The sequence below is a fragment of the Gadus morhua genome, chromosome 3, assembly GCF_902167405.1.
Source record: "Gadus morhua chromosome 3, gadMor3.0, whole genome shotgun sequence".
Lineage (NCBI taxonomy): Eukaryota > Metazoa > Chordata > Actinopteri > Gadiformes > Gadidae > Gadus > Gadus morhua.
Window position 1 is genome coordinate 19,484,619 of NC_044050.1, and position 15,488 is coordinate 19,500,106.

The following is a 15,488-nucleotide window of genomic DNA, read 5'->3' on the forward strand; positions in this document are numbered from 1 at the left end:
CCATTGGCACATTAGGAACAAAATCAAGTCAAACCGCAAGCAAAAAAAACGAACATACCAACAAAATTATTATTTGCTGACTCATCCAAATGAAGTTTACAAAATCCGTAACTTGCATACTGCAATCTCAAAATTCCCAAATGTGTCTCAATCAGTAACTTCAGGCCTGTCTTTCCTTCAAATAGATGCAATCTGGGGATATCTAATTAGAAGACAATGACAGCTAATTTTACAGTCGGATTGACAATGTTAATCAGTTACAGTGATGCCTTTTCAGGCTGTTATTTTTCAACAGCGCTGAAAGAACCCCATTTATATTTCAATTGTGTGCTGCACTATTAATCAGCCACAACACGTAGAAGACAAAGCTAAAGTACATGAAAGTCAAATAACCCCTGAATTGCTGCCAAAATCTAGTCAAAGTTAAAGAAAGAGCTGAAGATTTAAAAGTCCCCTATTATACTACCAGGTGGGAGGGTGATTAGACATTAAAAGCCGTTTGAAATTCTGACTTTTCCTCTGCCTCAGAGACATTACAAGTGGGCGTGTCCACCTAGATGTTTGCCAAATAGGTCAGACTACTAGCTTAACCCTGTTGTTTAACTATCAAGCAAACATCTAGTGGACACGCCCACTTGTGATCGTCACTACGGCACAGAAAAAGGCTTTGCAATGGCTATGACACCTGACGCCTGGCGGTATAATAGGGTCCCTTTAAAGCCTTGACCCCAGCTTCATGTCCACCATTGTGGAGGTGGGACTTGGTCATGTGGCATGAATTTATATCGTTTCTTTCCCGTTGACGTTCATAAATTCAGAGCGTTTCCTGTATTCAGCGGTCGCCTCTGGCCTGGAGCTCTGCTGCCAAATGGCCCATGAACTGCAACCCCTACGTCCAGAAAAAAGAAATCAAGTGAAGATAAAAGATGGCAATAAGGAGCGAGGGCGTTGGTGGTGGTGGTGGGGTTGAGTGTGTAATGGAAACAGAAACAGTCTATTGTTAGCACCGTCTTCTCACACTGATGCAGTGGTGACGCAGGGTGTGGCGTTGGGGGATGGTGTGTGTGTGGGTGTTTGTGGGACTGTGTGAGTGAGTGTAGAGGGATATGTACATATGAGACGGACAAGGCAGCAAACAAGCTGGATGAGGTGGGGGGAGATGGGGTGCTGGCAAGAATTGAAATGAAAAGAACAGTGAGACAGAACCAGGAGATAACGTGTGAACGAGGCCAGAGGAGCAGGCTGTGGTGGGTTTAGATTAAACAAACACGAAATGACACCGATAACATCAACACAGATGAAATGCACGAGTGCACAGTATGGACTGCACACCTTTCTAATTCAGCATTCATGGGGTATGGGGATGCTGATTAGAATGTTGCACAAACTCTAACTTTGTTTTCTCTGGTTGGCAAAGGGTGAAAGGCAGAGCATATGAATGGAAAAACCATGAAATGTTGCATCATGCCTGAGGACGTGATGTGCTCTGGATTTGGAGGGTCCAACTGGCTCTTTCGAACCCCAAGGACAGGGCCATTAAGCATGTGATGAGCTGTGAAATGTGCGGGTGATAGTGAAATAATTCACTATTGCCAATGCAATTTCACTGTACATTGAACCAAATAGGAACGTGTATGTGTGTGTGTGTGTGTGTGTGTGTGTGTGTGTGTGTGTGTGTGTGTGTGTGTGTGTGTGTGTGTGTGTGTGTGTGTGTGTGTGTGTGTGTGTGTGTGTGTGTGTGTGTGTGTGTGTGTGTGAGGGAGGGAGGGGGAGGGGGGGGATGTCATGGTGACACAATAATAATGTTTTCGAAGAAAATACAAAACCACAGAAAACCAGTCCAGGATATCAAAGCAGAAATACAGGAAATCGGAAAAGGGCAGTTTTCGATGAAACCCCAAGCCGACAGTATTCAGCAGACATCCCCGTTGGGCAACACAGTTCAGTAAGCTGTAGACAGAGAAATAGACAAGGAGCGGAAGAATGAAAGAGAGGCAGGCATGGGAGAACCGAACAGAGGGAAGCAGTGGGACAGAACACACACACACGCACACACAGTTACATTGAATGGTGATCATTACATTAGAACCCAATGTGAGGTGACAGTGTGAGGAGACTCAGGGTGATGTTAACACTGGCTGATGACCTTGTTGTTTCTCCTCGCACACTTGTTGACCTTCTGTAGGATAATCAACATGTGTGGATGTGCGTGTGTAGGTGTGTGTGTATGTGGAAGTTTGTGTCTGTGTGTGTGTGTGTGTGAGCGTGGATGTATTATGTGATAAGCAGCTTAATGTCACAGTAGTTCATACTATTCACCATCTTTGTCTTCTAAATTTCTGCAGGCTGCCTGGGGGCAGATTAGACATGGATAGCTGTCCGTGTGCCTCAATGCCATTCCCTCTATGTGTGTGTGTGTGGTTGTGTGCGCGGGTGTGTTTGTGTGTACGTGTGCGTGCAAGTGTGTGTGTGTGTGTGTGTGTGTGTGTGAGTGTGTGTGTGTGTGTGTGCGTGCGTGCGTGCGTGTGTTGTTGCGCGCGCGGGTGTGTGTGTACTTGTGTGCACGGGTGTGTGTGTGTGGTTGTGTGCGTGCATGCGGTTGTGTGTTTGTTTGTGTGTGGATGTGTGCGCGGTTGTGTGTGTTTGTATGTGTTCATGCATGCGTGTGTGGTTGTGTATCTCTTGTGTTTGTGTTGGCTATCAGTTGCACTTGTTGCGTTAACACTGGCTCAGCACTAATCCGGGTGGCTCGTTAACGAGGTGGCATTAGCCTCTAAAGAATGAATAATGGGGAAACCGACACAGCGGTGTCACTGTTTATAACCATTTAAAGTGCCATTAGTTGAGTAATAGGGGAGTGATAATGACACATGGGTCCTTCCTCCAGCCAAGGACAGCTTCATCCATATTTTATGAAACTGTATTTATTTTGGGAGACTCCTTGACGGCAAAGTATTTGATTTAATAGAGCATGATAATGGGAAGACACAGGCAGCAAATTAACAAGCATCTTTAAGTAGACAATGGGTACATGATTCTCATACGGAGAGGTGGGCATCATGGGCAATGGCTACAGTGTACATAGTATAAATTGATTAGTAATATTGTAAACAAGGTGATAATGTTTGCATATAAATGTTAGATTATTATTAATATACATTTACCGACAACATCCATCTTTACCAGATGGTTGCAGATGAACAGTATGATAAATGTGATGTATTCTGCGGTCCATACAAGCCATACAACCCAATCACCACGCTAGAATAAGTTAGAACCATCGTTCCGGATATTAGATCTGATACGAGGGGGGGGGACGAGACAAGGCCGACCGATATCTCTCCTTTAGTGAGAATTGTGTTGGAGCAGCCTGTCCTCCAACAGAAACGACAAAAAAAGGTGAAAAATCGATATCAATACAGCAAAAGGCAGACGAAAAACCTTGAAAAACGTTTTTTTTTTTGATTGTATTGGCTTGGGCTTTCGAGCGATCGGACTGGCTGGTGCTTTCGACAATCGGACTGGCTGGGTTTTTTGAACGATCAGACTGGCTTGGGTTTTTGAGGGATCTGATTTGTTGTGGTTTTTCGAGCAATGAAAATAGAAGATGACCACTGGTGTAGTACCAACCCCCTATAAGGATCAACAGCAGCTCAAATTGTTCCACCGAGGGAAATCACAATTTCCTAATATTAGGCATACGCTAACCCAATAAAGGGCACATGGGTTTGTGTCACTAATGAATATCAAAGACGTGTTGCTTCCAATATCAAAATCTTGCTTGGATGCCTTCTTGGCTCCCAGCTGTAAAGTTGACCAGCTATCCAATCAACACGGAGATCAGCAAATTAAGACAAGAGCTCCATGGAAACACCATATCAAACACCTGGTTTCGAAAAACTCAGCTATCGTCTAGAGTCAAAGTCGTTCACTCGGCTTAACCATTAAGATTTGATCATCACACATTTGCGGGATCAGCCTTGCTGAGGAGGTAGAGTGTGTTGACTTCTCCTAACGTTGAGGTCGAGGTGTCCCTGAGCAAGACGGCTAATCCTAACTGCTCCCGACAAGCTGGCTGTCGCCTCGCGTGGTTGAGGCTCTGCTAAAGGCCATCAATGCAAATGTTTTCCTGTTAATCCGTGTTCCTGTCGCAGTGGTCAGCTCTAGAGCATGAGGCTGAAGGTGAACACATTTCTTACAAGCCAGAGGATTGAAGGTTGGCAACTGGCATTACTCCTGGTGGGCAGTGCGTCCCCGGACAGCCGTTAAGGGTCCTATCTGGGTCTTGAGAGGCCCCACATTGGGTGCCAGTGTAACAATGTTGGTTTCTACACACCACCCATGTGGCTTCTCTGGTCTCCAAACAGAAGGATGCAGATTGTGGTGTTGAAAGCTGCACGTTTTGCATTTAATGATCCACAGCCTGGTGCTCCACGTTGCCATGTAGGACATCACTCGTCGAGTGTGTGATGATGGCTGGCTTAACCTGTGCACACTGATAACTCACTGCACAACAGGTGTGAATCCTCCCCCAGCCCCAGAGTCCAATCAATCAGACTCTGCAGTATTCATAGCTTATTTGCGTTCCTGTGACAAGCCTACTCAAGTGTTATGCATGTTCAATATACACACTGCACTAGGCCTATATGCTTTATAGGTACACTCAACTATTGTAAAGGAAAATATGAGTCAAACTTATAATCATTGCTCCTGCGATTCACTGATTGGAAGGCAGGGAGAATGCACACATATACTATTCTATAGGTTTGATAAACCTATAGAGTGTTTAATATTCAATAGTTCCATCTCATTCAAATGTGTATGCGTGTTTGTGTGCGTATGCATGTGTGAGTGAGCTTGTGTGTAACATTGAAAGAGGTATTCAATTCAGATGCATTCCCAATAGCATACTAATTCTTAACACATGTCTTTGATCGCAACTATGCATTGGAATCAGTAGCTGCAAGGTGGGTCGAAGAGAAATTTAATTCCCCCGGCTTCTGAGAAATGATAATGCAAATGACCATGCACAGATGACGTGTGTTGAGTTCTTGCTGTGTTTACGTAGATGTCCTTCAAGTACCGTAGCAGTAGGAAAAGGTTGAACATCTTGTGGTTTCCTCCCTATGTTAACATGATCACACACTGCAGAAAAACAAAACCCCTCTCTGTGATAAGCACACATACTCAAATACCCACACACACACACTTACGCACACACCCTAACAAACAGACACACACGCACACGCACACGCACACACACACACACACACACACACACACACACACACACACACACACACACACACACACACACACACACACATACACACACGTACACACACAAACACACCTCAGATGGCTCCATCATTTCACTAAAACATATTCCCACAGAAAGATCCCACAGTTTGATCCGAAAACCTATTTTACAATCACAGCCTGATGAGTAAATACTTTTTGTTTGTGATCACTTTCCTGCTGCTTTCATGGGCAAGTCTATAAAAAAAATACCGGATTTCTTCCTTTTAGTTAGCATTTGATGATTGTTTACTATCGGGATGAATGGAGTACGAGGTATTCGCAGCCCACGCACCACATATCCCAGCAGCCGCCCTTTTCAAGCAATCATGGGTGTTGTCAGTACTCCTAGCGCAACTATGCTGCCGTCTTTGTTGACAATGAGAAAGTCATACACACATCAACACACACAAACCCACACCTGGTTTAATAGAAGATGCCGTTTATGTGTGATTCTGTGCCCCCAATTTCGGCACCAAACTTTTTGTCGACCTGGTCTTCCGGGATACAAATATGGTTGATAAACGTCATCACTTTTTACCATTCCAACATTGAGATAAGGGCGCCCCCAAATAAAAATTGTACTTCCTGAACCCAACATAACATCAAGTGAACCCCCCCCCCCCCCCCCCCCCCCCCCCCCCAAACCCGAATAAAAAGAACAAATACAACCAAAAATGCTTCAAATATGATTTGCCTTCCCTACCTTCAAATCACTATTCTATAGTATATAGCTATTTTAGTGGCACTCCGTCTCAAGGTTCATCCTCTGATCCACTTATTTGAGTCAACAAACAGTATTTGCATATTGGCCCTAACACTTAATATTATATTTAAATCAATAATTTTTTGTTGTATTATAACTTTTCTAAATATATTTTATTTCACAACAAATGACCACTACCAGTTTTCCTCACTTTGTGACCATTTGTTTGTAACTGCAATACAAGTGCAATATAACTAGCACTAAAAACCAATAGTATTACTAACAAGGTGGCTTCAAATAAAAGTGTGATTACAATAACACATGATAACAAATACATTCAACAGCATCACAATGTATAATAAAGTAGCAAAATAAACACTCAATGTTCTCGAATAGAATGAGAGATTGTCCATCTGGCGGGAGGCAATTGTTTGTTCTGTTTGATAGAATCCTTACTTCGAGTAGAGTTTCCCTACTTGAACCAACCACCTGAAGGTTATGTTTTTCCTAGCACTCTGGATAGGCACAAAACGCTCCGGCACTCCTCTCTTTGCAGGGCTAGGATCACCATCCCTGCACAAGGGAGAGAGAATCTCACATTGTCCACACGTGCTTGAAGACATCAATCCACTGAAGCGGCAGCGAAACAGAGAAAACCCCAGACGCTTAAAGACTCAGCCTGGCTCCGTAAGAAGCCAGACCGATTTTATGCAGTCATTAACAGTTAATATAAAGTCGGTCACACTTGGTTTCACAAAACGACATAAAACATCTACTCACTAACGTTTAGCTATTTGTAACGTGCACTGTTCCCTTTTGTGTGGAAGCGATACGACATCTTCCTTACATCCCTCATATACACTTGTAATTGCGTACCACAAAAATGGCCGGACATTCGCTTCTCTCTAAGTAATGCTGCACAAACAGCCAACATGCCTTTATGTGTTGATATAGTGGTTATTATCCAAAACCGTTTGATTAACAATGAAAACAAATATTACAATTCTTCACACACATACCCCACATCGCCCAAAGAAATAATTGAGTAGAAACTGAAGCTTGCTTGTACTGAGAAGTCAGCAATCACTTCTGTTGTAACTTTTAAGGCTATTTTCCTTTACGAATGTTTTGATCTTTTTTATATTCAACCGTCTCTCTCTTCATTGAAATGGCTGTCACCTATGCTAAAGCAATCACATTTTCATCGTAAAGGGTGTAACCCTCTCCAATTAGATATATTCAAATGTAATTTCCTTATTTAATATTTGTTCAGGTTCTAGCAACCAAGGGTAACAGCAGTGTTCAGATCTGCAGCGAAAAATGTCTTTGCTATAAGCAAACAGATGTGTCCCCCGAATGCCTCCTCTCCGGCAATGTGTCATACTCCACAGACTGCACCTGCAGGGGTAATTCCTCCATTCTCCCATTCTCAGAATGTCTTCTTGCGGGCAGCAAAGAGGCACCGTACAGCCCCGGGCACCGGAGGCCCTGGAGGGGCCCGTCGGCCGGGGAGCCCCCCCCGTCCACCCCACACACGCTGGGGTTGGACTGGTACCAGTCGGAGACGCTGTGCTCCGACCCCCGGCTGCCGTCCGCGCTGAGGCGGTGGTCCCCAGCCGCCCCTCTCCTCTTCCCCAGCCCGAGCCCCAGCCTGATCCCCAGTCCCTGGCCGCGAGCCAGGCCCAGCAGCCCGGGCACGCCGGCCAACGACGTGGCGCCCGTCGCCGCGGCGACGTGGCTGCGGTCCGACGCGATGAGGGTGGCGTCGACGGTGGTCGTGGCGGGGGAGTGGTTGAGCGAGGCCGAGGGGAAAAGGGCGGCCGCCTTCTTGCAGTAGCGCGTCCGTAGGACCCTGGCCGAGCGGTAGATGTTACCGATGAAGCAGTAGCAGATGGGGTTGAGGCTGGAGTTGGTGAGGCCCAGCCACTGGACAAAGGGACGGGTCTGGAGGAGCCAGGACGGGGGCCTCTCCTCGCGGTCGATCCAGAGGTCGGCCAGGTAGAGGGGCAGCCAGGACACGGCGAACAGCAGCACCAGACACACCACCATCTTGGCGATCTTCTGGCGCATCTTGAGGCGGGAGTTGTGCAGCGCTTGGCTCCGGGGATCCAGATCGGAGAAGGTCGACTTCCTGCCCGCCCAGAGACGCCTGCCGGTGAGGAAGCTGATGATGAGGTTAAACGTGACTGGCAGGCAGTAGAGGGCCACGAACAGAACCACGTTGTACCTGCGGAGCACATTGAGATCTTGTTAGTGCGAGATGAAGCACCTATTGGCGTAAGTAACATTAAATAACCATTGATCCCCAGGGCACACAAAGCCTATAGCCTCAACCGAACCTAATTCGTTGTTTTCCACCCAGATCTTTCTTTGCCCTATTTTTAGATCTGAAAAAAAAACGAAGCTTTGTGATGAGAATAGGAAGTATTAACCTCCAAGTGTTGTTATCTGTGGCAAACGCATTCTTAGGACATTCATAAACGATAAATTGTTATGCAGATAATAATGCAAAATAATAAAACATAACAAAAATAAACTAATGAAAACAACTACTCTGTCTGTCTATCCGTCTATATGCCTGTAAATCTGTACCTATCAGGTATGCAACGACTAGGACATTCTGGGCTGATATTGATCTTTACAAATAACAATTTGTTGGACAGCCGATGCTGATACCGTTGGGTTTTCTGTATTCATTATTTTTATATTTATTCTTATTGTGCCAGGGACATGAAGTTATCTTCATTTTATAAAAAAAATGTTTTATAGTCTTTCAGCCCGTCATCCCACTCTATGACGATAAATTGAATCATTCAGATGTATAAAACAAGATTTAATATAACCTTCATATAACAAAGATCCTTTTGCATAAAAAAAATAGAAATTGGATATGTGTCAACAGAAAAACCACTGCAATCGATGAATGTCGTCTCGTTGCATCCCCGGCTCTGTGTCAATGTATGAAGCTATGTATGAGCAAGCATGCACACTATCTCCGCCACCAGATCCCTGTCTGTGGGTGGTTCCCCCCCTCTGTGCCCACGCCACGCCTGCCCCCCCCCCCCCCCCCCCCCCCCCCCCCCGGTCACCTACCCCTGCTTGAGCCTGGGCTGCGGCCACTCCTCCTGGCACACCAGGATGGAGAAGCTCCCGAAGCTGACCTCGCGGCGGCGGTTCATGACGGCCAGCGGCGCGCACATGGCGGACGACGCCGCCCACACCGCGCCCACCGTGGCCCACGTGCGGCGGCGGGTGAACAGGGAGCGGGCGCGCAGCGGCGAGCGCACGCTGTAGTAGCGGTTCACGCTGATCACCGTCAGCGTGAGCACGCTGGCCGACACGGACACGGCCTGCGTGAAGGGCACGGCGCGGCACAGCAGGTCGCCGTACACCCACGCCCGGTAGATCTGGATGCCCAGGGTGACGGGCATGCACACGCACACCACGGCCAGGTCGCACACCGCCAGGTTGACCAGCAGGCTGCGCGTGGCGCTGACCCCGGACAGGCGGCGCCGCCGGCTGCCGCGGCCCGTCAGCACGTGCAGGGACATGAGGTTCCCGGCGAAGCCCAGCGCGAAGGACGCGCAGTACATGAGCGTGAGGGCGATGGTGGCGGGCTCGCGGAGGGTCCACAGCAGCATGCTCTCCAGGACCCCCGCGTCGTCGCCCCCCTCGGGGGGGCCGGAGGGGGAGAGGGGGAAGGAGGAGGAGGAGGAGGAGGAGGAGGGAGGAGGGAAGAGGAGGCTGAAGGTTTGGTTGAAGGAGGAGGAGGAAGGGGAGAACGAGGGGGAGGAGGAGGTGGAGGAGGAGGTGGTGGAGAGAAGCAGGGAGGAGATGAACGAGGAGGAGGAGGAGGAGGAGGAGGAGGAGGAGCCACTGGGGAGGGGAGAGGGCAGAGGTTGATGGATGGAGGCGGAGTGGGGTGCGGAGGAGAAGGGGAGGACCGGAGGTCGGCCGAAGCCATAGGTGGGGCCGAGCCCCCCCCGGGAGCCCGGGGTGACGTCGCCTGATGTGAACTGCATCAGCGGTGAGAGGGTGCTGTCCGACAGCTGAGCCTGTTCAAGTCCCATGATGGCACTGGGCCCTGCGGATCACAGGACCAGTCGACCGCAGCGGGGGAAAAACAAGGAGATAAACCTCTACGCCTCACTGGACCGGCTGTCCATCGCGGTCATCTCCAAGACGGATCCAAGAATATCAAGTGATGTTTGTACAAACAAATAGTCTCTGGGGCTTCATACTGAAGTAGTTCTATAGCATCGTCTGGGCATGGCTTGGGTTCTCCCCATATAACGAAATGTATTTCTAATTCGGGCTTTTGTTGTCTTCTTTATCCACTATTGTTCTGATTATTTATTCATTGGCTACATGAGGAGCCGGGACAGCAGCTCAGGGTGGAAGGCAATGGTGTGAATGCACTTCTTACATAACGTCCAGCATTTGATCCTCCGGGGGGATGGCTCACTAAACACGCTGACGAGAGACCAGCCCCTGGTCCAGCTTCCCCTTATTCCCCCACAGCAGGGTCTCTTGTCTCAACTCTTCCTCTCTTCAAACCCTCCCTCCCTCTCTCTCTCTCTCTAGCTCTCTCTCTCTGAGCCGCTCTTCTCAGCACTACTGCTGATGTTGAACCTGGAGTGGAATCACAAGTGGCATTAGATGTGGAGGTTGGCCAAAGAAGCAACATATAACAAGTGCACCATGAGTGTATATATATGTTTGTGGATATGCTATTATTGTTTTATTTGGTTTACATGGGACCTTTTAAACATTTAAACACACAGACACAGCCTTTGCAGTCAAATGTGTGCTGCGAACCCTTCCGAGGGGACCGAGTGGAGCAGTTTCTTGGCTGTGAAAGCGTTCGGGATGTTATTCTACACACACCCAATAACACAATTACAGATGTTGGACTTGAAACAAAAGATGCAGGTGTTTTGGATATAAGACAAACGGATATCATGGATCTCAACATACCATTTTACTGTTACAAGGGCTTTATTGATTGATGGTTTTGAAGATATTGGAGAACAATCATGGAATGTGCCTCTTTTTTTGGCTTCTATATATTTGACGTCATTTTAAACAATTTAACAAAAAACGATCCCTAGCCTATTTCAACTGTCCATCTTTCATACATGCCCTCATTAAATAAAAAAGATTTTGCCCGAAATAAATTGTACAGTTGAATAAGTTAGAAAGAAAAGTTGATATTGGCGAATATTAGCAGCCCATCATTTACACGAGCCTATTGTACGTGTCCTATTAAAAAAAGAACAATTTATGAAAACGAAATGATTGAAATAATAATAATAAGTATTCTTTGCTTACCTTTTATAACATTTCAATCAGATCGGTACAGGCACTTGGTATCAACAGATTCTAGAAGATGTGACATCCCATCGTCTACTCCAAGTGTCAGCTGCACAGGCGCGTCAAACAATGTCCCAGGCGATGGAAACGAGCCTCGCACTATGACTTATGGAAGCGCAACATTTGTGGTATAAATCCGTTTTAGTTCTGAGGTGGGCGACTCTGACGTCCGCTGTTCCGGACTCCTGCTACATCGATTGTGTACAGCGCAGCAACATGCGTCCTATCCAGCATGTGATGCGCAATGAGAGGCTGTTTTTCTTTTTTTAACTATTGGGGCTTGCTGGCTTTGGGTCTCTGCTAAAATGCTATCTCTGAAATAATAGTTGTAGTAAAATATAACACAGGCTATTAGCCACCACAGATGTTTTACAGGTGGCTATGGATATTGTTAATTAGGTCTTATATTTGTGCTTCTTTCCTCTTAATACGTTTGGTGGTAAAGTCAGTACTAGGGTCCTCTGTGTGTGTGTGTGTGTGTGTGTGTGTGTGTGTGTGTGTTTGTGTGTGTGTGTGTGTGTGTGTGTGTGTGTGTGTGTGTGTGTGTGTGTGTGTGTGTGTGTGTGTGTGTGTGTGTGTGTGTGTGTGTGTGTTTGTGTGTGTGTGTGTGCGTGTGTGTGTGTGCGTGTGTGTGTGCGTGTGTGTGTGTGTGTGTGTGAGAGATCCGGTGTGACGTGTGTGTGTGTGTGGGGGGTGGGGGGGGGTGGGGGTGGTGGGGGAATGCACTTCACAAGCCGTCTGTCTGTCATTCTGCCTATCTTCTATCACAAACCATGTGTCTTTCTGTCCTTCTTGCTGTCTGCGCTACATCTTATGGCACCAGAAGAACAACATGATAGACTGCTTTCGGATTACCTTTCCATGGCTTCAAAACTAGATGGCCAAGTATATGGGCTGGAACGCTGTGCCTGCAGATAACAATACTCTGCATACCCTTGGGCATGGCTAGATTCAAATATGACCCTGCAAAATTATTACAAGGTCTGTTCTACTGTGTTGAGGATTCCCTTCACATAGTAACATATTTTACCGTCTTTAAAACTGTCCTTTTGGGGTTTCAATATAGCATGCAATGGATATAGCATCCAACATCAACAGCATCCAATTTGTATAGGAGAATAAAAACACATCCCCTGTTCATTATTGTCAATCAAATGCATAATGTCATGAGGCAGAGAATCAAACACATTGACATCTGCTGTTCAGGGTTTTTTATGGTGTTGATGAGAGTGCAATTATCAGTTAACTGCAGGTAAAAAGGGCTGAATTGCCTGTAGGTAGGATTTAAGGCCCATTATGTGAGTGTAAGAAATTGGCCAACTGCCGGTCAGCTCTGAGTGGGTGAAATGCACTGTGAGAATATCTGGTTTAATTCAAAAGCGCCTGCCTCTGAGACAGTTTTGATTTTAGATTCCTCATTTCTAATCAATCAGGGTTATCTCTTCCCACATCTTGCCTGTCAATCACAGGTATGTGAAGGGGGAGAAACATATGGGAGTGAGCTTATAGAGCAAGGGGACTTTTTTAATGCTCGGTTTCAAAATCTTGTCCTCTTCTTATCTCTTTCTTTACTACTTTTGAATCTTACCTCCGGCAGCTTAAAAAGTTAGTTCATCAGTAATCAGCTAAATGGGGTTTAAGATGTACTGCATTTACATATTAGTTTTCTTACCTTAGTGTGCCTCCCAATTACCCATTCATACACTGGTTCAAACACAGAAGATAGTGTCGCAAATAGGGCTAAGGCATTTTGCTCAGTGGCATCTCGCCACTTAGCTAGGGGTAGCTGAGGATCGAACCAGCAACCCTGTGGCTGCAATACAATCCACTCTGTCTCATTTCTCCTGAAAAACTGCCACTGGCAGTAAGAGCTTAAGAGTTGATTCACAGTTCATCGACAGGTTTATGGGGTTTCAGAGTTTTGAGGGCCATGGCTCCAAACCCTGACAAACAATGTGTTGGAACTCTAAGTGAAAGCACAGGCATTTCCTCTCATTCTTAAACTGAAACACACACACACACACACACACACACACACACACACACACACACACACACACACACACACACACACACACACACACACACACACACACACACACACACACACACACACACACACATACCCACACACACACACACACACACACACACAAACATACACAAATAAAGAAGCACACAAACTCACACAAAACCGGCATGACCATAGTCGGATGACCTCACACATGAACACACCCACACACACACACACACACACACACGCACAAGCAAACACACTGTGTGACTCACACTCTTACTGGCTGACAGCAATGGCCCCTTCCTGGCCTTGTCCAGCAGGAATTGAGGAGGATGAAATGCATTTTAATTTTTCCTATTGTCCTTCCTGACCTTGGGATGAAACTGAACACTGTGTGCTTTTTCGATTAAGAAAGTGAATTCACACGCAGGGTTCCCAGTCAATGCTAATGTGGGAAAAAAATGTCGTTTTCCAAATGGGCCTGGAGATTCCCATCTTATTGATGATAATGTATGGACTGAAGGAAAGAATGACTGGATTTACAATTGGCACATGTATTTCTTTATACTGATTCATTGATTAAATGTATTATATATTTATCGATATATACGTACTGTTTATGAATGATATTTCCAAAATATGTTTTACAGAATATTTGTTTGATTCTGCCCTATGGTGTGTCTGTGTGACTATGGACAATGTATATTGATAGATATGATAAGTTAATTTCCCATACTCCCATTTATGTAGCATTCAGTGCAATCGATAAAATGTGTTAAGGTCAGAGTATGCAACTGCATGCACTAACATGTATGCACAATCTCACACATACGCACACACACAGACAAACACACACACACATACTCACACACACACACAGAAAAACACACGCACACACACACACACACATGTACACACACACACATACACACACACAAACACACACACACACAGATTGAAAGGCATCAGAGAGTTGACCTTTGGATGCAACTGGATCTCAACTGTGTTTTTCAAGACATAACAAGACGACAAAAGCTAAATTCAAATTGTACCAAAGAGGGTATCTGTTATCGCCTATGGATGCAATAGACACCTGGGCGCCTATACATTTCTATACATTCACAATCTAAGTATTAGCCAGGTGTTCAGAAATACACCCTGTCGTTTCCTCTCTCACTCCCTTTTTCTGGTTGTCACTCATTCTCACTGTCTTTGTCTCTATGTTGCTTTCACAATTTTTTTCCACAAATCACATTGTGTCTTCTAAGAGAACGTGAAGCTATTATCATAAATCATTACTGCTTCACTCTGTGGTTATGCTTGGATCCCCGCTGAAGGCATATATGAATCATTTTCTGTAACACACACACACATACGTACGCACACACACACACACACACACACATACGAAAACACACTTCCAGTTAAACACACACCCACACTTTAAGCACGCCCACACAGAAGCATGCATACACTCCCCCCCCCGTCCCCACACACACAAACAAAAAAAAACACAATCAACCCCCCCACACCAAACACTTAAACGCACAACACACACAAGCACCCCCCCCCCACCTCCCCCTTCCCCCACACAGACGCACACAAACACACACAACATAGAAATATGCATGCACCATCTCCTTCCCCCCATTAATTAAATCTCTAAAATCTTTTAATGAAGCGACCCCCGTCATCAGGATCGGAGCTCGGGGGTAATCATCTTCTAGAGGCACTGCACACACGCACACACACACAAACACAGACAGACACACACACACACACACACACAGACACACACAGACACGCACAGACACACACACACACACACACACACACAGACATACACACACACACACACACACACACACACACACACACACACACACACACACACACACACACACACACACACACACACACACACACACACTCCCTGCTTCCCGCCTGGTGTCTACTTCTACCCAGGCTAACTGCTGTTGTTGTGTACCCATCAGCCCCCCCACTCATCACTCATACCTGCCAGCCGTAAACAGCGGTCTTACATGACACTCTTACAATTATCCCTGCTCTTTCTCATTCCCATTCCTCACAGGC

General features: G+C 46.2%; 1 protein-coding gene across 1 annotated transcript; it reads right to left on the bottom strand.

The window, feature by feature from the left end:
- Positions 1 to 5,951: 5,951 nt before the first annotated feature.
- LOC115540782 (neuropeptide Y receptor type 2-like) lies at positions 5,952 to 9,777 on the bottom strand (the record flags this gene model as incomplete). The annotated part of the gene is made up of 2 exons (XM_030352357.1): positions 5,952 to 8,231; positions 9,098 to 9,777. Coding segments are annotated over 2 exons (1,578 nt in total), but the record flags the coding sequence as incomplete, so codon positions are not given.
- Between the last annotated feature and the right edge of the window lie 5,711 nt (positions 9,778 to 15,488).